General features: G+C 42.7%; 1 protein-coding gene and 2 long non-coding RNA genes across 6 annotated transcripts in view; 1 reads left to right on the top strand and 2 right to left on the bottom strand.

Moving 5' to 3' along the window:
• Positions 1-9,944, bottom strand: part of LOC138950536 (uncharacterized) — an 18,921-nt gene extending 8,977 nt beyond the window's left edge. The window contains exon 1 of the long non-coding RNA XR_011450711.1: positions 9,318-9,944. This is a non-coding gene — a long non-coding RNA (uncharacterized lncRNA). The remainder of the gene's footprint in view (positions 1-9,317) is intronic.
• Positions 1-22,500, top strand: part of LOC138950560 (uncharacterized) — a 173,662-nt gene that overhangs the window by 23,107 nt on the left and 128,055 nt on the right. The gene's annotated exons all lie outside the window — the stretch shown is intronic.
• Positions 16,416-22,500, bottom strand: part of LOC138950551 (uncharacterized) — a 149,867-nt gene continuing 143,782 nt past the window's right edge. For 3 of the 4 annotated variants that reach the window (XM_070322268.1, XM_070322267.1, XM_070322269.1), the window contains one exon: positions 16,416-17,487. In XM_070322268.1, the coding sequence (XP_070178369.1) occupies positions 17,461-17,487 (27 nt within the window). In that variant the 3' untranslated portion in view covers positions 16,416-17,460. Of the gene's footprint in view, positions 17,488-18,727; positions 19,254-22,500 lie in introns of those variants that run through there. The other variant, XR_011450718.1, reaches the window with a different exon arrangement.

Here is a 22,500-nt window from a genome sequence, read left to right as displayed (position 1 = left end):
TTCTCCCCCCCCCCCCCCCCGCCCCCCTCTCAAATGATCAACAATCTTTATTCTAAGTTCAGTCAAAAGCTTTTCAACGGGTTTTTCCCATCACGATTTTTTTTTAAATTTTGGACTTGCGATTTGAAGTACCATAAATGGTTTAAGATAGGTAAGCGCAGAGAGAACTAGTTATACCACAGACACTGTCTGCTTTCACTCAGACGTGAATAAGGTGTGATTTGAAAGCGACACATAGAAAGCTGTCGTCTGGGATTACTAGATTTCTCCTTATGTACCCGTCCTGGGATTGTGATCGCGGTTTCTCTAGACAAGCGGGCACATTTCTACCATTGTTATGTTCTTCAGAAAAGATGGTTTATGTAATAATGTCCAGCAATAGACGAATTGATTTCTGTTATCCAATAATGTATATACTAAATGAAGCAAAGGCGAGCAAAAACTTGTCACTCAGAGAATACACATGATATTTAACTCGTCAGTAATGTAAACTGGACACTACTGCCGTCAAGAGATAGTGAAGGCCAGGGATGCCAGGGAACACACAGTCACAAACATCCTCAGTCTTGGCCACCACATTATTGGTGAGTAACGTCAAGCCTCAGTCTTGGCCACCACATTATTGGTGAGTAACGTCAAGCCTCAGTCTTGGCCACCACATTATTGGTGAGTAACGTCAAGCCTCAGTCTTGGCCACCACATTATTGGTGAGTAACGTCAAGCCTCAGTCTTGGCCACCACATTATTGGTGAGTGACGTCAAGCCTCAGTCTTGGCCACCACATTATTGGTGAGTAACGTCAAGCCTCAGTCTTGGCCACCACATTATTGGTGAGTAACGTCAAGCCTCAGTCTTGGCCACCACATTATTGGTGAGTAACGTCAAGCCTCAGTCTTGGCCACCACATTATTGGTGAGTAACGTCAAGCCTCAGTCTTGGCCACCACATTATTGGTGAGTAACGTCAAGCCTCAGTCTTGGCCACCACATTATTGGTGAGTAACGTCAAGCCTCAGTCTTGGCCACCACATTATTGGTGAGTAACGTCAAGCCTCAGTCTTGGCCACCACATTATTGGTGAGTAACGTCAAGCCTCAGTCTTGGCCACCACATTATTGGTGAGTAACGTCAAGCCTCAGTCTTGGCCACCACATTATTGGTGAGAAACGTCAAGCCTCAGTCTTGGCCACCACATTTTTGGTGAGTAACGTCAAGCCTCAGTCTTGGCCACCACATTATTGGTGAGTAACGTCAAGCCTCAGTCTTGGCCACCACATTATTGGTGAGTAACGTCAAGCCTCAGTCTTGGCCACCACATTATTGGTGAGTAACGTCAAGCCTCAGTCTTGGCCACCACATGGTGAGTAACGTCAAGCCTCAGTCTTGGCCACCACATTATTGGTGAGTAACGTCAAGCCTCAGTCTTGGCCACCACATTATTGGTGAGTAACGTCAAGCCTCAGTCTTGGCCACCACATTATTGGTGAGTAACGTCAAGCCTCAGTCTTGGCCACCACATGGTGAGTAACGTCAAGCCTCTGTCTTGGCCACCACATTATTGGTGAGTAACGTCAAGCCTCAGTCTTGTCCACCACATTATTGGTGAGAAACGTCAAGCCTCAGTCTTGGCCACTACATTATTGGTGAGTAACGTCAAGCCTCAGTCTTGGCCACCACATTGTTGGTGAGTAACGTCAAGCCTCAGTATTGGCCACCACATTATTGGTGAGTAACGTCAAGCCTCAGTCTTGGCCACCACATTATTGGTGAGTAACGTCAGGCCTCAGTCTTGGCCACCACATTATTGGTGAGTAACGTCAAGCCTCAGTCTTGGCCACCACATTATTGGTGAGAAACGTCAAGCCTCAGTCTTGGCCACCACATTATTGGTGAGTAACGTCAAGCCTCAGTCTTGGCCACCACATTATTGGTGAGTAACGTCAAGCCTCAGTCTTGGCCACCACATTATTGGTGAGTAACGTCAAGCCTCAGTCATGGCCACCACATTATTGGTGAGTAACGTCAAGCCTAAGTCTTGGCCACCACATTATTGGTGAGTAACGTCAAGCCTCAGTCTTGGCCACCACATTATTGGTGAGTAACGTCAAGCCTCAGTCTTGGCCACCACATTATTAATGAGTAACGTCAAGCCTCAGTCTTGGCCACCACATTATTGGTGAGTAACGTCAAGCCTCAGTCTTGGCCACCACATTATTGGTGAGTAACGTCAAGCCTCAGTCTTGGCCACCACATTATTGGTGAGTAACGTCAAGCCTCAGTCTTGGCCACCACATTATTGGTGAGTAACGTCAAGCCTCAGTCTTGGCCACCACATTATTGGTGAGTGACGTCAAGCCTCAGGTCAATCAGTTTGGCGAAGTCTACTTCAGGAAGTTGGGTCATGCAAGTGTTGGCACTTAATGTTTGGTAAAGGACTTTGCGGTGTCGACTTTGGCCTCAAGTCAAGACAGCCTGTTAGAATGTGCTGAACTGTATTCATGCAACGGTCGTCCGTGACGACTCCATGAGAATAACAAACTGAAGCTGACATTGACAGCACAGGGCATAGACCGGTGACATTCCCAGCACAGACTGGCCACGCCCCTCCAGTCAGTCGATATGGTCTTGACGACGGCTCTTAGAGACTCTCTCTCTCTCTCTCTCTCTCTCTCTCTCTCTCTCTCTCTCTCTCTCTCTCTCTCTCTCTCTCTCTCTCTCTCTCTCTCTCCCTCTCCCTCTCCCTCTCCCTCTCTCTCTCTCTCTCTCTCTCTCTCTCTCTCTCTCTCTCTCTCCGTAACTCAAGTCGGTCACCCTGTCAATGTTCAGCCCTTCGACACCGTGTGTACTTGACAATGTGCGATCTAAAATCGGTGAACAGATTTTCACAAAGTCTGCTTTTGAGCAAGATTCTAAAAGGGACAAGGACTTCAATCGCCGTCATTGTAGCCTTTCTGTCAAAATTGAATAAAGTGCCAGGTGTGATTTCAAAGCGGCACACAGTATAGGCTGTCCTATGAGATCGCTATAGATCTTTCCTTATGTACTCGTCTGGGGATTTTTCTCGCGGTTTCTCTCAACAAGCGGGGACATGCAGATTTTGCATGCTCTGCCTTTTACGTGGGTTCGTGTACTCGGGGCCCGGTAGCTCAGTTGGTAGAGCACTGGACTTGTGATCGAAAGGTCGCAGGTTCGAATTCGGGCCGGGACGGACACGGGTCAACTTTATGTGCAGACCCAGAGACGGAAGCCATGTCCCACCCCCGTGTCATCACAATGGCACGTAAGAGACCTTGGTCATTCTGCCATAAGTGCAGGTGGCTGAATACACCTAAACACGCAGACACTTGGGTAGCGCGACTCCGTTGCTGCTAGCTTTCCACTGGGAGGAAGCGACCCGAATTTCCCAGCGATGGGACAATAAAGTAAGGAAAATGAAATGAAAATGAAAATCATGTACAGCAATCGATGGATTGGTCTATTGCATTATTATTTTTCTTGTCCAATAATCAAGTATAATTAATTATGCACAAGCGAGCAAAAACTTGTCAGTCAGAGTGAACAATAATATGTAAACACGACGCTACTGTCAGTCAGAGTGAACAATAATATGTAAACACGACGCTACTGTCAGTCAGAGTGAACAATAATATGTAAACACGACGCTACTGTCAGTCAGAGTGAACAATAATATGTAAACACGACGCTACTGTCAGTCAGAGTGAACAATAATATGTAAACACGACGCTACTGTCAGTCAGAGTGAACAATAATATGTAAACACGACGCTATTGTCGAAAGATGTTCAAGTTGATCCCACTGTGTGTGATTTGACTTATAACATAATTATGTCTGATTCCAGAATATTCAATGAAAGTTGCTTGGCAGCGTATTTCTATACTCAATGCTTTACAAAACAAGAAAATCGAGAGTATATAGTCCGTTACGGGTCCGCCAACCCCCACCCCCTATCGTCAATGATCCAGTGAAAAAAGTTACAATTGGAGAAAAGACACTGACAGGTATCCGTGACGCGTTATTCCAACAGTCGGAATGTCCAACTATTGTGTATTTTCGAGTTCACTTCCCCAGCCCACTGTTCCCTTTTTGCAATGGGCCGACGGCCTACGCAGTAAACAATTCGTTCGTTTGTTCTGTCTCTCTGTCTCTTTCTGTCTGTCTGTCTGTCTGTCTGCCTCACTCTCTCTTTCTCTTTCTCTTTTTCTCTCTCTCTCTCTCTCTCTCTCTCTCTCTCTCTCTCTCTCTCTCTCTCTCTCTCTCTCTCTCTCTCTCTCTCTCTCTTATTATGTTGCGATTTTCCATCATCATCATCATCATCATCATCATCATCATCATCATCATCATCATCATCATCATCATCATCATCATCATCATCATCATCATCATCATCATCATCTTCATCATCATCATTTACACCATATGATCATTGTAAGCATTAGTGTAAACGTTGGTATTGTGTGAATTTTACCGTCGATCACTTTACATGTGTAACCTCAATTAACATGTTATGTTGCATGTTTCGCTTTTGATTTGTATGTTGCTTACTTTGTCATTTTGTTGTTTGTGTTTATTTGCTTGTTTGCTTACTTGTCGATTATTTGCTGGGTCGTTCGTTTAATTTGTTTATTTGTCATGTTGCTTTACTTGTTTATCATTTATTAGACATTTGTATTAGAAGTAAGGACCGGTTGTAAGAAAAGGCGTCGCCTTAAACCTCTATCCTTGAAAAATAAAGTTCCATCATCATCATCATCATCATCATCATCTCTCTCTCTCTCTCTCTCTCTCTCTCTCTCTCTCTCTCTCTCTCTCTCTCTCTCTCTCTCTCTCTCTCTCTCTCTCTCTCTCTCTCTCTCTCTCTCTCTCTCTCTCTCTCTCTCAAATGATCAACAATCTTTATTCTAAGTTCAGTCAAAAGCTTTTCAACGGGTTTTTCCCATCACGATTCTAAACAACTTTATTTTGGACTTGCGATTTGAAGTAAAATAAATGGTTTAAGAGAGATAAGCGCAGAGAGAACTAGTTCAATCGCAGACACTGTCTGCTTTCATTCAAAAGTGAATACATTGCCAGGAGTGATTTGAAAGCGACACATAGAAGGCTGTCGTCTGGGATTAATAGATTTCTCCTTATGTACCCGTCCTGGGATTTTGATCGCGGTTTCTCTAGACAAGCGGGCACATGTTCTACCACTGTTAAGTTCTTTAGAAAATATGGTTTTATGTAATTATGTCAACCAATAGACGAATTGATTTCTATTTGTTTGTGATTGATGTTATGTTATCCAATAATGTATATACTAAATGAAGCAAAGGCGAGCAAAAACTTGTCACTCAGAGAATACACATGATATTTAACTCGTCAGTAATGTAAACTGGACACTACTGCCGTCAAGAGATAGTGAAGGCCAGGGATGCCAGGGAACACACAGTCACAAACATCCTCAGTCTTGGCCACCACATTATTGGTGAGTAACGTCAAGCCTCAGTCTTGGCCACCACATTATTGGTGAGTAACGTCAAGCCTCAGTCTTGGCCACCACATTATTGGTGAGTAACGTCAAGCCTCAGTCTTGGCCACCACATTATTGGTGAGTAACGTCAAGCCTCAGTCTTGGCCACCACATTATTGGTGAGTAACGTCAAGCCTCAGTCTTGGCCACCACATTATTGGTGAGTAACGTCAAGCCTCAGTCTTGGCCACCACATTATTGGTGAGTAACGTCAAGCCTCAGTCTTGGCCACCACATTATTGGTGAGTAACGTCAAGCCTCAGTCTTGGCCACCACATTATTGGTGAGTAACGTCAAGCCTCAGTCTTGGCCACCACATTATTGGTGAGTAACGTCAAGCCTCAGTCTTGGCCACCACATTATTGGTGAGTAACGTCAAGCCTCAGTCTTGGCCACCACATTATTGGTGAGTAACGTCAAGCCTCAGTCTTGGCCACCACATTATTGGTGAGTAACGTCAAGCCTCAGTCTTGGCCACCACATTATTGGTGAGTAACGTCAAGCCTCAGTCTTGGCCACCACATTATTGGTGAGTAACGTCAAGCCTCAGTCTTGGCCACCACATTGTTGGTGAGTAACGTCAAGCCTCAGTCTTGGCCACCACATTATTGGTGAGTAACGTCAAGCCTCAGTCTTGGCCACCACAGTATTGGTGAGTAACGTCAAGCCTCAGTCTTGGCCACCACATTATTGGTGAGTAACGTCAAGCCTCAGTCTTGGCCACCACATTATTGGTGAGTAACGTCAAGCCTCAGTCTTGGCCACCACATTATTGGTGAGTGACGTCAAGCCTCAGTCTTGGCCACCACATTATTGGTGAGTAACGTCAAGCCTCAGTCTTGGCCACCACATTATTGGTGAGTGACGTCAAGCCTCAGTCTTGGCCACCACATTATTGGTGAGTAACGTCAAGCCTCAGTCTTGGCCACCACATTATTGGTGAGTAACGTCAAGCCTCAGTCTTGGCCACCACATTATTGGTGAGTAACGTCAAGCCTCAGTCTTGGCCACCACATTATTGGTGAGTAACGTCAAGCCTCAGTCTTGGCCACCACATTATTGGTGAGTAACGTCAAGCCTCAGTCTTGGCCACCACATTATTGGTGAGTAACGTCAAACCTCAGGTCAATCAGCTTGGCGAAGTCTACTTCAGGAAGTTGGGTCATGCAAGTGTTGGCACTTAATGTTTGGTAAAGGACTTTGCGGTGTCGACTTTGGCCTCAAGTCAAGACAGCCTGTTAGAATGTGCTGAACTGTATTCATGCAACGGTCGTCCGTGACGACTCCATGAGAATAACAAACTGAAGCTGACATTGACAGCACAGGGCATAGACCAGTGACATTCCCAGCACAGACTGGCCACGCCCCTCCAGTCAGTCGATATGGTCTTGACGACGGCTCGTAGAGACTCGCGCTCTCTCTCTCTGTCTCTGCCCCTGTCTCTAGAGAGAGAGAGAGAGAGAGAGAGAGAGAGAGAGAGAGAGAGAGAGAGAGAGAGAGAGAGAGAGAGAGAGAGAGAGAGAGAGAGAGAGAGAGAGAGAGAGGGAGAGAGAGATAGAGAGAGGCAGAGAGAGAGAGATAGAGAGAGAGATAAATAGAGAGAGAGAAAAGAGAGAGAGAGAGAGAGAGAGAGAGAGAGAGAGAGAGAGAGAGAGAGAGAGAGAGAGAGAGAGAGAGAGAGAGAGAGAGAGAGAGAGAGAGAGAGAGAGGGGGGGTGTTTGTGTTGGCAACCTCCCGCGCTACACACGAATGGTCCCTTCCCCTAGCGCACACTGTGTACAGTTACTAAGTAGGGGGCAAAAGAAACGTACCACATTCGCGCCGACTGTTGCAAGTTATTTTTTCGTCATCTTTAAAGTGGTAAAATATGAACCCGATAAGGTACATCAGAACGATAAATAGATTCGTGGTGGATATTTTACTGGCTGTAAAAATGCATATTTTTTCAACCAGGTAACGACAGTGGTGTAGTAAATTGATCCATCTACATCATACAGTATAACAAGATTGATACGCCACCGCGTTATATGATCACAAAAGTGAATATAAACTTAGCAAAACCATTATTGCGACAAATGTTGCACCCCTTTTAAAGCATTATTCCTGTGTCCTTTCACTCCAATGTTCTATGCTATTTAAGGCCGTCCACTTGACTATATGGCACATCTCACAGACCAAAGACTTCTTTAACAGGGATCCCCTGGCCGCCGCTCAAATACGGGTATCCCACCAATGGACGTGACAAAGACGGAAGTGACATTTAACAATATGTTATAACATGCAGACATAGACCCCGATTCACATGACGACACACACAGTGACAGAAAAAAGCTAACATGCATCAGAGTGGGGTGCATGCATTTTAAGTTAAATGAATTACCTTACGCTAAGATTAGAAAAGACAAGCAAGTTACACTATTATCATTTGCTGGCTGACCAGTCCTCTAGCTCAGGAAAGGTTTTGGCTTCAAAGACCAACATTATATAAATGGTTGTACTGGGTACAAAGTATCATTTAGTTATGTAAACATGAGGATTTAATCGATGATTTTGATGTTAGCAACACTTTTTTTATTTTTTATTTTGGTTTAAAAATGCACATGTTCCTCACGGCAAGGTCTATGTCTCTGTCTCTGTCTCTGTCTCTGTCTCTCTCTCTGTCTCTGTCTCTGTCTCTCTCTCTTCTTGATCAATACTAAAAGAAATTTAAAAAACATTCACATAGACCTTTTTGTTGTTGTTGTTTTAGTCTGGATGTTTGGAACTGTGAACTTGCTACTAAACTTCAATTGCGTTTTTATAAAATTGTTTTCAAACTAAAAAAATCAACTCCAAATGCTATGATATTTGGTGAACTTGGAAGATATCCACTAGATGTTAATATGAAATGTAGAATGCTTTGCTATTGGTATAAACTGATTAGTCCTATTCATAAAAATAAATTTTCAAGTATTGTGTATTGCTTTACTTATAAATTGTATATCAACAAGATGATTGAATCTAATTATTTATGTTTTATTGAAAAAACCTTAAATGAAATTGGTCTCTCTGGCCTTTGGACTTTTCAAGAAAATGTTCAATACTCAAGCGCATGGTTTAAAAAGAAAGTAAAAAGAAGCTTGTATGACCAGTATATCCATAAATGGTTTACAGAAATTGGAACAAAAAATATGTTTTGGAACTATCGAATGTTTAAAGATATTTTTGCATGTGAAGACTATGTCACACACCTGCCATATCAGCAATGTGTTTCAATGATGAAGTTTAGAACATTAAACAACAATTTGCCTGTACAGAAAGAACGTTATCTTAACATCCCGAGGTCAGAAAGAACTTGCACCAAATGTGTATCGCATGACATAGGTGATGAATTCCATTATTTATTTGTCTGTGATTTTTTCAAAGAAGAAAGAGCTGAGTTGTTACCACCTTATTATTGGAAAAAACCTAATGCACTTAAATTTAAAAAGTTGTTTGCTACTAAGAAAAAGAAATTGCTAAAGAATATTTTGGACTTTATTAATATAATTTGTAACAGTTTTTCATAGCTTTTTTTTTAATTTTTAATTTTTAATTTTTTTATTTATTATATTAGCATATATCATGATTGTATTGATTGTATGTATTGTTCAAAATGCCCCCATGGGTTATGGACTAATAAAACTTGAACTTGAACTTGGAACACTTGCAGTCGAGTTGATTTGATAAATAAACCATATACAAGCAGAAATGAAACTACAGCCAGTGTATTAAGGATATAACCAACACATACACACAAACAATCTTACCTCTGAGTAAACGATCAGATGTTCAGGTTGGTTGGTTTGTTGGCTGGTTGGTTGGTTTGTTGGCCGGTTGGTTGGTTGGTTGGCTAGTTGGTTGGTTGGTTGGTTGGTTGGTTTGTTGGCTGGTTGGTTGGTTTGTTGGCTTGTTGGTGTTCACAGTTATGCAGGGACACGCAGAATATTGTATTACTCTCTGGCTTCTGAATGTGCCGGGGAGGGACTGGTTTGGTAATTCCACAGATACTCGAGTAAGCAGAAGAACGCCAAGTCAAATCATGTAGAATAACACCAAGTCAAATCAGGCAGAATAACACCAAGTCAAATCAGGCAGAATAACACCAAGTCAAATCAGACAGAGGAACGCCAAGTTATATCATGCAGAAGAACGCCAAGTTATATCATGCAGAAGAACGCCAAGTTATATCATGCAGAAGAACACAGAGTCAAAAACAATCTCAGTTTTGGTCATCAGTGTATAAGTAAGTAACCTGAAGCCTCAAGTTAATTTGGCGAATTATGCTTCACGGATCTTCGGAACTGATTTGTTGGCAAAAAGACGTTGTCGACTTTGGGCTGAACTAAAGACCGTCAGTAAGGAATGTTCTGAACTGTATTCCTGCACAAGTCAACAGTGACGACGCACTGAGACACACAGACTTTTAACTGACATTCTGGTCACGCCCCTCCAGTCAGTCACGTGATCTTGACGACGCGCTCATAGAGACTCGCTATGTACTCTGGGACGGGACAGGTTCGAGTCATAACGCGCTGTCAGTGAGATTTTGGTTGTATGTGCCATTGTGTATTATGTGTTAGAGAGAGAGAGAGAGAGAGAGAGAGAGAGAGAGAGAGAGAGAGAGAGAGAGAGAGAGAGAGAGAGAGAGAGAGAGAGAGAGAGAGAGAGAGATGTTTGGAGGAGGTGTGTGTGTGTAGGAGGGGGGGGTGAGAGAAAGCGAAACACTGACGATGTGAGTCAGTGTGTACAGCAGCAAACATGGCTTCTCCTTATTCAAAACACACCGACATACCGCGCAGAGGTAACACAGCTATGTTTGGTTCATACACAGTAATGGTGAGAGGTAACACAGCTATGTTTGGTTCATACACAGTAATGGTGAGAGGTAACACAGCTATGTTTGGTTCATACACAGTAATGGTGAGAGAACATGAACACCTACTATAGCCTTGAAACCATTCCACTGACCTGAGAAATGTGTTTGTTTGTTCTTTTGTGCTACCGAATAAAAACTTGTCACCACCCCAAAGTGACTGTAAAGAATGAGTACTACGAGCAACAGACACCAAGCACACCGTGCGAACATCGCAATATAAGCATAGTTTAACAAACACAATCTTCCACAAGTCCGCACTGTCGGTGTTCCAAAACAGTTTGTATTGTCTTAAAGCTCAAAAATGTTCATGATAGAATATTTTCACAGCTTTTTCCTAAAAATGTACAGAGAAGGTTTGTCGATTTGTGTACATATCACTGCGAATGACGCCCACTCTCTGAGTCAGCTGACGTGAACAGCTAGAGATAAAGTCCAGTCATATGAGTGGCGTGCACACATCGTAATCCTAATCTGTATATTCAGTGTGAATGACACTCACTCTCTGAATCAGCTGGTAGACTTAACCTCCACCTATCCCTGACACAAAGGGTCAAAAATCCAAAACATAAGCCCTTAAAAAAATAAGGCCTTATTTTTGAAAATAAGCCCTTATTTTTGAAAATAAGCCCTTATTTCTAAAATAAGGCCTTATTTTCCATGATTAAGGCCTTAAATCTTGAATCCCTTAAAAAAAACGAGCTTACAAAATAAGCCCTTATTTGAAAATAAGGCCTGACGAGAAATAAGGCCTTATTTCTGTAAGGCCTTAATAAAAATAAGGGCATAGAAAAATAAGGGCATACAAAATAAGGGCTTACAAAAATAAGGCCTTATTTTTTTGACCAATCATGAATCTGAATAGAAGTCGGCTGCGCCGCACATGCGCAGAGATCTCATAACATACATGGCGAATGGGTTCAGTGATCGTGATGAACTTTTGAGAAGAATTTGTGCTGAATTTGGAAATTGCGAGAGAATTGGGGTTTCCGATGAGGTGTATGCGCGCTCAAGGTAAGCATTGTTTACATGAAATGACTGTTTCATTTATATCAGCGTAACATCTTGATTGCTTTCGAATGTCCGGATGCGCAGTAGCGATGCGCAGAAAAATAAGCGCATATTTGTTTTAAGGGCTTATTTTTTTTAAGGGCTTATTTTTTTATGCCCTTATTTTTTTAAGGTCATAACAGAAATAAGGCCTTATTTCAGTAAGGCCTTAACAGAAATAAGGCCTTATTTCATTATGCCCTTATTTCCTTATGGTTGTAAATATTTAAGGACTTATTTCTAAAATAAGGCCTTAATTAAGGAAAATAAGGCCTTATTTCAGAAATAAGGGCATATTTTCAAAAATAAGGGCTAATTTTGAAAAAATAAGGCCTTATTTTTTTAAGGGCTTATTTTTTGGATTTTTGACCCTTTGAGCCAAGGATATCCACCTCAAGCAGGAAACGAATAATCTGAACAGGGCGGACTTTGAGCCTCATGTTTGTGTAGTTACAAAACGCAATGCAACACCAAGACTGTTCATTGTTCGACAAGCAAAGGCTGTGCTTTCAGCCTCAGGTACAAAATACAAAACGCAATGCAACACCAAGACTGTTCATTGTTCGACAAGCAAAGGCTGTGTTTTCAGCCTCAGGTACAAAATACAAAACGCAATGCAACACCAAGACTGTTCATTGTTCGACAAGCAAAGGCTGTGTTTTCAGCCTCAGGTACAAAATACAAAACGCAATGCAACACCAAGACTGTTCATTGTTCGACAAGCAAAGGCTGTGTTTTCAGCCTCAGGTACAAAATACAAAACGCAATGCAACACCAAGACTGTTCATTGTTCGACAAGCAAAGGCTGTGTTTTCAGCCTCAGGTACAAAATACAAAACGCAATGCAGCACCAAGACTGTTCATTGTTCGACAAGCAAAGGCTGTGTTTTCAGCCTCAGGTACAAAATACAAAACGCAATGCAACACCAAGACTGTTCATTGTTCGACAAGCAAAGGCTGTGTTTTCAGCCTCAGGTACAAAATACAAAACGCAATGCAACACCAAGACTGTTCATTGTTCGACAAGCAAAGGCTGTGTTTTCAGCCTCAGGTACAAAATACAAAACGCAATGCAACACCAAGACTGTTCATTGTTCGACAAGCAAAGGCTGTGTTTTCAGCCTCAGGTACAAAATACAAAACGCAATGCAACACCAAGACTGTTCATTGTTCGACAAGCAAAGGCTGTGTGTTCAGCCTCAGGTACAAAATACAAAACGCAATGCAACACCAAGACTGTTCATTGTTCGACAAGCAAAGGCTGTGCTTTCAGCCTCAGGTACAAAATACAAAACGCAATGCAACACCAAGACTGTTCATTGTTCGACAAGCAAAGGCTGTGTTTTCAGTCTCAGGTACAAAATACAAAACGCAATGCAACACCAAGACTGTTCATTGTTCGACAAGCAAAGAGTGTGCTTTCAGCCTCAGATACAAAATACTTTTCTGCATAAAGTGGGTTTCTTTCTGGTAGTGTCCAAAACGATGTTGACGTTAAAATAAATGAAATGGGTCAGCCATTCTATATCTCTGAAGCTTGACATGCAACACAGCATTCAACTCTCGCTTCACACGTTGTACTAAGCTGTATAGTTTACAATGAACACAACACAGCATTCAACTCTCGCTTCACACGTTGTACTAAGCTGTATAGTTTACAATGAACACAACACAGCATTCAACTCTCGCTTCACACGTTGTACTAAGCTGTATAGTTTACAATGAACACAACACAGCATTCAACTCTCGCTTCACACGTTGTACTAAGCTGTATAGTTTACAATGAACACAACACAGCATTCAACTCTCGCTTCACACGTTGTACTAAGCTGTATAGTTTACAATGAACACAACACAGCATTCAACTCTCGCTTCACACGTTGTACTAAGCTGTATAGTTTACAATGAACACAACACAGCATTCAACTCTCGCTTCACACGTTGTACTAAGCTGTATAGTTTACAATGAACACAACACAGCATTCAACTCTCGCTTCACACGTTGTACTAAGCTGTATAGTTTACAATGAACACAACACAGCATTCAACTCTCGCTTCACACGTTGTACTAAGCTGTATAGTTTACAATGAACACAACACAGCATTCAACTCTCGCTTCACACGTTGTACTAAGCTGTATAGTTTACAATGAACACAACACAGCATTCAACTCTCGCTTCACACGTTGTACTAAGCTGTATAGTTTACAATGAACACAACACAGCATTCAACTCTCGCTTCACACGTTGTACTAAGCTGTATAGTTTACAATGAACACAACACAGCATTCAACTCTCGCTTCACACGTTGTACTAAGCTGTATAGTTTACAATGAACACAACACAGCATTCAACTCTCGCTTCACACGTTGTACTAAGCTGTATAGTTTACAATGAACACAACACAGCATTCAACTCTCGCTTCACACGTTGTACTAAGCTGTATAGTTTACAATGAACACAACACAGCATTCAACTCTCGCTTCACACGTTGTACTAAGCTGTATAGTTTACAATGAACACAACACAGCATTCAACTCTCGCTTCACACGTTGTACTAAGCTGTATAGTTTACAATGAACACAACACAGCATTCAACTCTCGCTTCACACGTTGTACTAAGCTGTATAGTTTACAATGAACACAACACAGCATTCAACTCTCGCTTCACACGTTGTACTAAGCTGTATAGTTTACAATGAACACAACACAGCATTCAACTCTCGCTTCACACGTTGTACTAAGCTGTATAGTTTACAATGAACACAACACAGCATTCAACTCTCGCTTCACACGTTGTACTAAGCTGTATAGTTTACAATGAACACAACACAGCATTCAACTCTCGCTTCACACGTTGTACTAAGCTGTATAGTTTACAATGAACACAACACAGCATTCAACTCTCGCTTCACACGTTGTACTAAGCTGTATAGTTTACAATGAACACAACACAGCATTCAACTCTCGCTTCACACGTTGTACTAAGCTGTATAGTTTACAATGAACACAACACAGCATTCAACTCTCGCTTCACACGTTGTACTAAGCTGTATAGTTTACAATGAACACAACACAGCATTCAACTCTCGCTTCACACGTTGTACTAAGCTGTATAGTTTACAATGAACACAACACAGCATTCAACTCTCGCTTCACACGTTGTACTAAGCTGTATAGTTTACAATGAACACAACACAGCATTCAACTCTCGCTTCACACGTTGTACTAAGCTGTATAGTTTACAATGAACACAACACAGCATTCAACTCTCGCTTCACACGTTGTACTAAGCTGTATAGTTTACAATGAACACAACACAGCATTCAACTCTCGCTTCACACGTTGTACTAAGCTGTATAGTTTACAATGAACACAACACAGCATTCAACTCTCGCTTCACACGTTGTACTAAGCTGTATAGTTTACAATGAACACAACACAGCATTCAACTCTCGCTTCACACGTTGTACTAAGCTGTATAGTTTACAATGAACACAACACAGCATTCAACTCTCGCTTCACACGTTGTACTAAGCTGTATAGTTTACAATGAACACAACACAGCATTCAACTCTCGCTTCACACGTTGTACTAAGCTGTATAGTTTACAATGAACACAACACAGCATTCAACTCTCGCTTCACACGTTGTACTAAGCTGTATAGTTTACAATGAACACAACACAGCATTCAACTCTCGCTTCACACGTTGTACTAAGCTGTATAGTTTACAATGAACACAACACAGCATTCAACTCTCGCTTCACACGTTGTACTAAGCTGTATAGTTTACAATGAACACAACACAGCATTCAACTCTCGCTTCACACGTTGTACTAAGCTGTATAGTTTACAATGAACACAACACAGCATTCAACTCTCGCTTCACACGTTGTACTAAGCTGTATAGTTTACAATGAACACAACACAGCATTCAACTCTCGCTTCACACGTTGTACTAAGCTGTATAGTTTACAATGAACACAACACAGCATTCAACTCTCGCTTCACACGTTGTACTAAGCTGTATAGTTTACAATGAACACAACACAGCATTCAACTCTCGCTTCACACGTTGTACTAAGCTGTATAGTTTACAATGAACACAACACAGCATTCAACTCTCGCTTCACACGTTGTACTAAGCTGTATAGTTTACAATGAACACAACACAGCATTCAACTCTCGCTTCACACGTTGTACTAAGCTGTATAGTTTACAATGAACACAACACAGCATTCAACTCTCGCTTCACACGTTGTACTAAGCTGTATAGTTTACAATGAACACAACACAGCATTCAACTCTCGCTTCACACGTTGTACTAAGCTGTATAGTTTACAATGAACACAACACAGCATTCAACTCTCGCTTCACACGTTGTACTAAGCTGTATAGTTTACAATGAACACAACACAGCATTCAACTCTCGCTTCACACGTTGTACTAAGCTGTATAGTTTACAATGAACACAACACAGCATTCAACTCTCGCTTCACACGTTGTACTAAGCTGTATAGTTTACAATGAACACAACACAGCATTCAACTCTCGCTTCACACGTTGTACTAAGCTGTATAGTTTACAATGAACACAACACAGCATTCAACTCTCGCTTCACACGTTGTACTAAGCTGTATAGTTTACAATGAACACAACACAGCATTCAACTCTCGCTTCACACGTTGTACTAAGCTGTATAGTTTACAATGAACACAACACAGCATTCAACTCTCGCTTCACACGTTGTACTAAGCTGTATAGTTTACAATGAAAACAAACAAATCTTGAGCACAGGCACGTACGTATGTATGGCTGGTTGTACTAAACACACACACACACACACACACACACACACACACACACACACACACACACACGCACGCACGCACATATACACAGAAATCTGCACAAATCTGCAAGCAAACCACAAAGGAAATCTTGTTGCTTTGTGTCTGTTAACAAGTTTATTACTTCAAAACATAATGCTAACTGGAAAAGATTAATCCAGGTCTGTGTGGATCGACAAACCGATATCAGCATTTAAGCGAATATACAAATATCACAATCAAGTGTGACAAGAAAAGTCACGGTTTTTTTCAAAAACTGCAAGATTATTTGTTGTCAGTTTGTCACCCAATGAGGGGACAATGAATATGAGTGACAACGTCTTGCCTTCACATGGATGGAGGGTCAGCAAACACCAGTCTGTTCATTCGTTGTGTTCCAACCCCTCCAAGTCGACCTCTCCAGCCTCTTCAGGTTCAGATGAGTCTCCAGTCTCGTCATCCCCAAGGAAGGGGGGCATTTTTTTTTAAACAACAGCAAACTGAATCATCTTTTTCATTTGCCTTTACTCTAATGATCGAAAATAGGGGTGGGGGGGGGGGGGGGGGCGTTTACTAGGTACTATACCCTGTGCGCAGACGTTGACCAAAAGTAGGGGGTGGGCGTTTACTCGATACAAGGTAGTTTACGGTAGTTGTTCACATTAGGCGGCAAATTCAAATGCTGGTTGATGGCAAATTCAAATGCTGGTTGATGGCAAATTCAAATGCTGGTTGATGGCAAATTCAAATGCTGGTTGATGGCAAATTCAAATGCTGGTTGATGGCAAATTCAAATGCTGGTTGATGGCAAATTCAAATGCTGGTTGATGGCAAATTCAAATGCTGGTTGATGGCAAATTCAAATGCTGGTTGATGGCAAATTCAAATGCTGGTTGATGGCAAATTCAAATGCTGGTTGATGGCAAATTCAAATGCTGGTTGATGGCAAATTCAAATGCTGGTTGATGGCAAATTCAAATGCTGGTTGATGGCAAATTCAAATGCTGGTTGATGGCAAATTCAAATGCTGGTTGATGGCAAATTCAAATGCTGGTTGATGGCAAATTCAAATGCTGGTTGATGGCAAATTCAAATGCTGGTTGATGGCAAATTCAAATGCTGGTTGATGGCAAATTCAAATGCTGGTTGATGGTGAGTCAGGGAAGTTTGGAAAATCTTTCCATCTGAAACAGCAGTAAAGAACGGTTTTAATCAAATTGGATTCTTTTTTAAGACGGCCATAATCCTCCATCAGTTATGTCCTTTGGCCAAATCGCCTCAGAACCCCTCCCCCCTCCTTCCCCCAAAAAACAAAAAGCTGCGTGGATTGCTTGTTGGTTTTGAACCTCCATCCGCGGGGCCGATTTGTTTTTCAATGAAAAGTGATTCAAAACAATCTGTGACAAGAGGTAGTCCTTTTATTCTGAAGTTGTCATGAAGTTAATCATTTACTTTCTCGTGTCAGTCATCAAGCACATCATGACAGTAGCGGTTTACACAGGACAAGAATGTCATGAAGTTAATCATTTACTTTCTCGTGTCAGTCATCAAGCACATCATGACAGTAGCGGTTTACACAGGACAAGACTTTCATGAAGTTAATCATTTACTTTCTCGTGTTAGTCATCAAGCACATCATGACAGTAGCGGTTTACACAGGACAAGAATTCAATTCCACTTGGACACATACGGAAGATCAACTGCATGCTCTCTGTGCACAGTGGCTATTGTTTGCTGATTAAGTCATTCCGTAAATGACACCCATGTCAATCTATGAACATGACTTTCGCTAAATGATGCCGCTCTGCACAGAAAAAAGCTACACTCATTCATGTGAAAACAGTTCGGTTTACCATCTCAGATCTGGGATTAGACCATCCCTTCACTCGGTAAAAAAACAAAAACCTTAACCCTAACACTGGTGCAATTATGTAACACATGTTATATAGCCACTGGTGAATTAACAGAGGGAAAAATAAAGAAAAACGGTCATAATTATAGGTTTTCGCATCCATGGGAGGTAATCGGAACCGACCAAACAGACTGAGCCAGCAGCGCGACATATGTCGTGACAACCAGGTGACAGTATACGTAAAGTAGCGCGACATATGTTGCGACAACCAGCCTAAGGTTTAACAGACTTGGTGTTCTCTGTGCACAAAGGTGTTTTTTATGATGAATCAATTTCCAAAGAGCCACCGGTGGTTTGTTGAGAAAGCAATCCCTTCAAAGATTTCAACTTACCCCGGCAAGTGTTCAGGGTGTTGATTTTAGTATGTGACCAAGTGGAGGGATGGTGTATGTCATGACAAAGACTGGCCAGATCTGAGATGGTGAGTCGCACTGTTTCCGCGAGACGGAGTACGCCTGCCTTTGACGTTAGTACACAATCTCGCAGTACTATTTGCAGGACGTTACACTCACAAGGATATGTCCCAGACTCTCCTGTTTTGGTTCAGTGCAGAAATGGCAGCCATGTCGGGGCCGCTAAGCTGGAAATCAAACAGCTGCAACAAAAATGTAAAAACAAAATGATAGAAAAAAACCACCTCCAGAATCTTAAACTGACAGGGAGCTCGTATCGTGAAGCGTACAGAGCTGACAACTGCTACGCTGAATGTAGCATGCTACGTCGTTTAAAGGCAACTTGCTATGATGTTACGCCACGCCTTGAAATTGCTACGCTCAAACACAAGCACGCAACAGGTTGCTCTTTCTTGTGAGTCCTGGTCCTCATTTCTCATTCTCACTCCGTGTAGCGGTCACAATTTGTGTCATAAAACATTGTCAACATTAAAAAGTGGCACTGCAGACATTCTCTATTGGCCGTTATGTTTCTTTTGTCTGAGTTTGTTGTTAATGTTAAAACGTAGCTGTCCCGAATTGAGCCCGAAGTCAATTTTGCGAAAATCTGTTTTTCCGAAAACTCAGTGCGGCCAGCTTAGCGAGGTATACCTTGTGCAGTCGACTTCTTCCAGTTAAGGACAGGCTTGATAGCCTGAATAGCAGTCGACTTCTTCCAGTTAAGGACAGGCTTGATAGCCTGAATAGCAGTCGACTTCTTCCAGTTAAGGACAGGCTTGATAGCCTGAATAGCAGTCGACTTCTTCCAGTTAAGGACAGGCTTGATAGCCTGAATAGCAGTCGACTTCTTCCAGTTAAGGACAGGCTTGATAGCCTGAATAGCAGTCGACTTCTTCCAGTTAAGGACAGGCTTGATAGCCTGAATAGCAGTCGACTTCTTCCAGTTAAGGACAGGCTTGATAGCCTGAATAGCAGTCGACTTCTTCCAGTTAAGGACAGGCTTGATAGCCTGAATAGCAGTCGACTTCTTCCAGTTAAGGACAGGCTTGATAGCCTGAATAGCAGTCGACTTCTTCCAGTTAAGGACAGGCTTGATAGCCTGAATAGCAGTCGACTTCTTCCAGTTAAGGACAGGCTTGATAGCCTGAATAGCAGTCGACTTCTTCCAGTTAAGGACAGGCTTGATAGCCTGAATAGCAGTCGACTTCTTCCAGTTAAGGACAGGCTTGATAGCCTGAATAGCAGTCGACTTCTTCCAGTTAAGGACAGGCTTGATAGCCTGAATAGCAGTCGACTTCTTCCAGTTAAGGACAGGCTTGATAGCCTGAATAGCAGTCGACTTCTTCCAGTTAAGGACAGGCTTGATAGCCTGAATAGCAGTCGACTTCTTCCAGTTAAGGACAGGCTTGATAGCCTGAATAGCAGTCGACTTCTTCCAGTTAAGGACAGGCTTGATAGCCTGAATAGCAGTCGACTTCTTCCAGTTAAGGACAGGCTTGATAGCCTGAATAGCAGTCGACTTCTTCCAGTTAAGGACAGGCTTGATAGCCTGAATAGCAGTCGACTTCTTCCAGTTAAGGACAGGCTTGATAGCCTGAATAGCAGTCGACTTCTTCCAGTTAAGGACAGGCTTGATAGCCTGAATAGCAGTCGACTTCTTCCAGTTAAGGACAGGCTTGATAGCCTGAATAGCAGTCGACTTCTTCCAGTTAAGGACAGGCTTGATAGCCTGAATAGCAGTCGACTTCTTCCAGTTAAGGACAGGCTTGATAGCCTGAATAGCAGTCGACTTCTTCCAGTTAAGGACAGGCTTGATAGCCTGAATAGCAGTCGACTTCTTCCAGTTAAGGACAGGCTTGATAGCCTGAATAGCAGTCGACTTCTTCCAGTTAAGGACAGGCTTGATAGCCTGAATAGCAGTCGACTTCTTCCAGTTAAGGACAGGCTTGATAGCCTGAATAGCAGTCGACTTCTTCCAGTTAAGGACAGGCTTGATAGCCTGAATAGCAGTCGACTTCTTCCAGTTAAGGACAGGCTTGATAGCCTGAATAGCAGTCGACTTCTTCCAGTTAAGGACAGGCTTGATAGCCTGAATAGCAGTCGACTTCTTCCAGTTAAGGACAGGCTTGATAGCCTGAATAGCAGTCGACTTCTTCCAGTTAAGGACAGGCTTGATAGCCTGAATAGCAGTCGACTTCTTCCAGTTAAGGACAGGCTTGATAGCCTAAATAGGCGAATGAATGTTAAAGGCATATGTACGCGCTCCCGTGTTTACAAAGTGTAGTTTGCCCATAATCGATGTCAAACGCACCATAAGACCATATAATGACGATATGTCACCATGCGCGGACCATAATACATGCATTACAGCTTGTTCTAGCCTCTGAAAAAGTGAGGATGTCAACAAAGCCGCGGTGTTAGCTCCCTTGCATCAACGTTACATGTGTTGCCAAATCTATAAATAGGACGATCCAGATCAAAATGAAAATTAACATATCTCAACATTGAAGGGGTCCTAGACCACAATATTTTGCAGGGAACTTAATTTAGCATGTCTCCAGCTGTTGGTAAAGCAATTAGCGTGTATAGTCATCGAGTACATATGCCTTTAAACAATACTACACTAAAACAACATTTGCTACGCAGACGATTTAATCCAACAAAATAAATTCCTGTTCTTGAGGTTTCAACACGACACAAAACAATAGGACAGACACGCGCTCGGAATGACGTCATCTCGCACACACAATCCAGGGAGAAACGTCATCTCGCACACACAATCCAGTGAGAAACGTCATCTCACACACACAATCCAGGGAGAAACGCCATCTCGCACACACAATTCAGGGAGAAACGTCATCTCGCACACACCACCCAGGGAGAAACGTCATCTCGCACCCACAATCCAGTGAGAAACGTCATCTCGCACACAATCCAGTGAGAAACGTCATCTCACACACACAATCCAGTGAGAAACGTCATCTCACACACACAATCCAGTGAGAAACGTCATCTCGCACACAATCCAGGGAGAAACGTCATCTCGCACACACAATTCAGGGAGAAACGTCATCTCGCACACACCACCCAGGGAGAAACGTCATCTCGCACACACAATCCAGGGAGAAACGTCATCTCGCACACACAATCCCGGGAGAAACGTCATCTCGCACACACAATCCAGGGAGAAACGCCATCTCGCACACACAATTCAGGGAGAAACGTCATCTTGCACACACCACCCAGGGAGAAAGGTCATCTCGCACCCACAATCCAGGGAGAAACGTCATCTCGCACCCACAATCCAGGGAGAAACGTCATCTCGCACACACAATCCAGTGAGAAACGTCATCTCACACACACAATCCAGTGAGAAACGTCATCTCACACACACAATCCAGTGAGAAACGTCATCTCGCTCACATAATCCAGGGAAAAACGTCATCTCGCACACACAATCCAGGGAGAAACGTCATCTCGCACACACAATCCAGGGAGAAACGTCATCTCGCACACACAATCCAGGGAGAAACGTCATATCGCACACACAATCCAGGGAGAAACGTCATCTTGCACACACAATCCAGGGAGAAACGTCATCTCACACGCACAATCCAGGGAGAAACGTCATCTCGCACACACAATCCAGGGAGAAACGTCATCTCTCACACACAACCCAGTGAGAAACGTCATCTCACACACACAATCCAGTGAGAAACGTCATCTCGCACACAATCCAGGGAGAAACGTCATCTCGCACACACAATCCAGTGAGAAACGTCATCTCTCACACACAACCCAGGGAGAAACGTCATCTCGCACACACAATCCAGGGAGAAACGTCATCTCGCACACACAATCCCGGGAGAAACGTCATCTCGCACACACAATCC

Source organism: Littorina saxatilis, linkage group LG16 (genome assembly GCF_037325665.1).
Source record: "Littorina saxatilis isolate snail1 linkage group LG16, US_GU_Lsax_2.0, whole genome shotgun sequence".
NCBI lineage: Eukaryota > Metazoa > Mollusca > Gastropoda > Littorinimorpha > Littorinidae > Littorina > Littorina saxatilis.
Note: the sequence above shows the minus strand (reverse complement) of the source record. Positions and strands in the feature narration are given on the sequence as shown.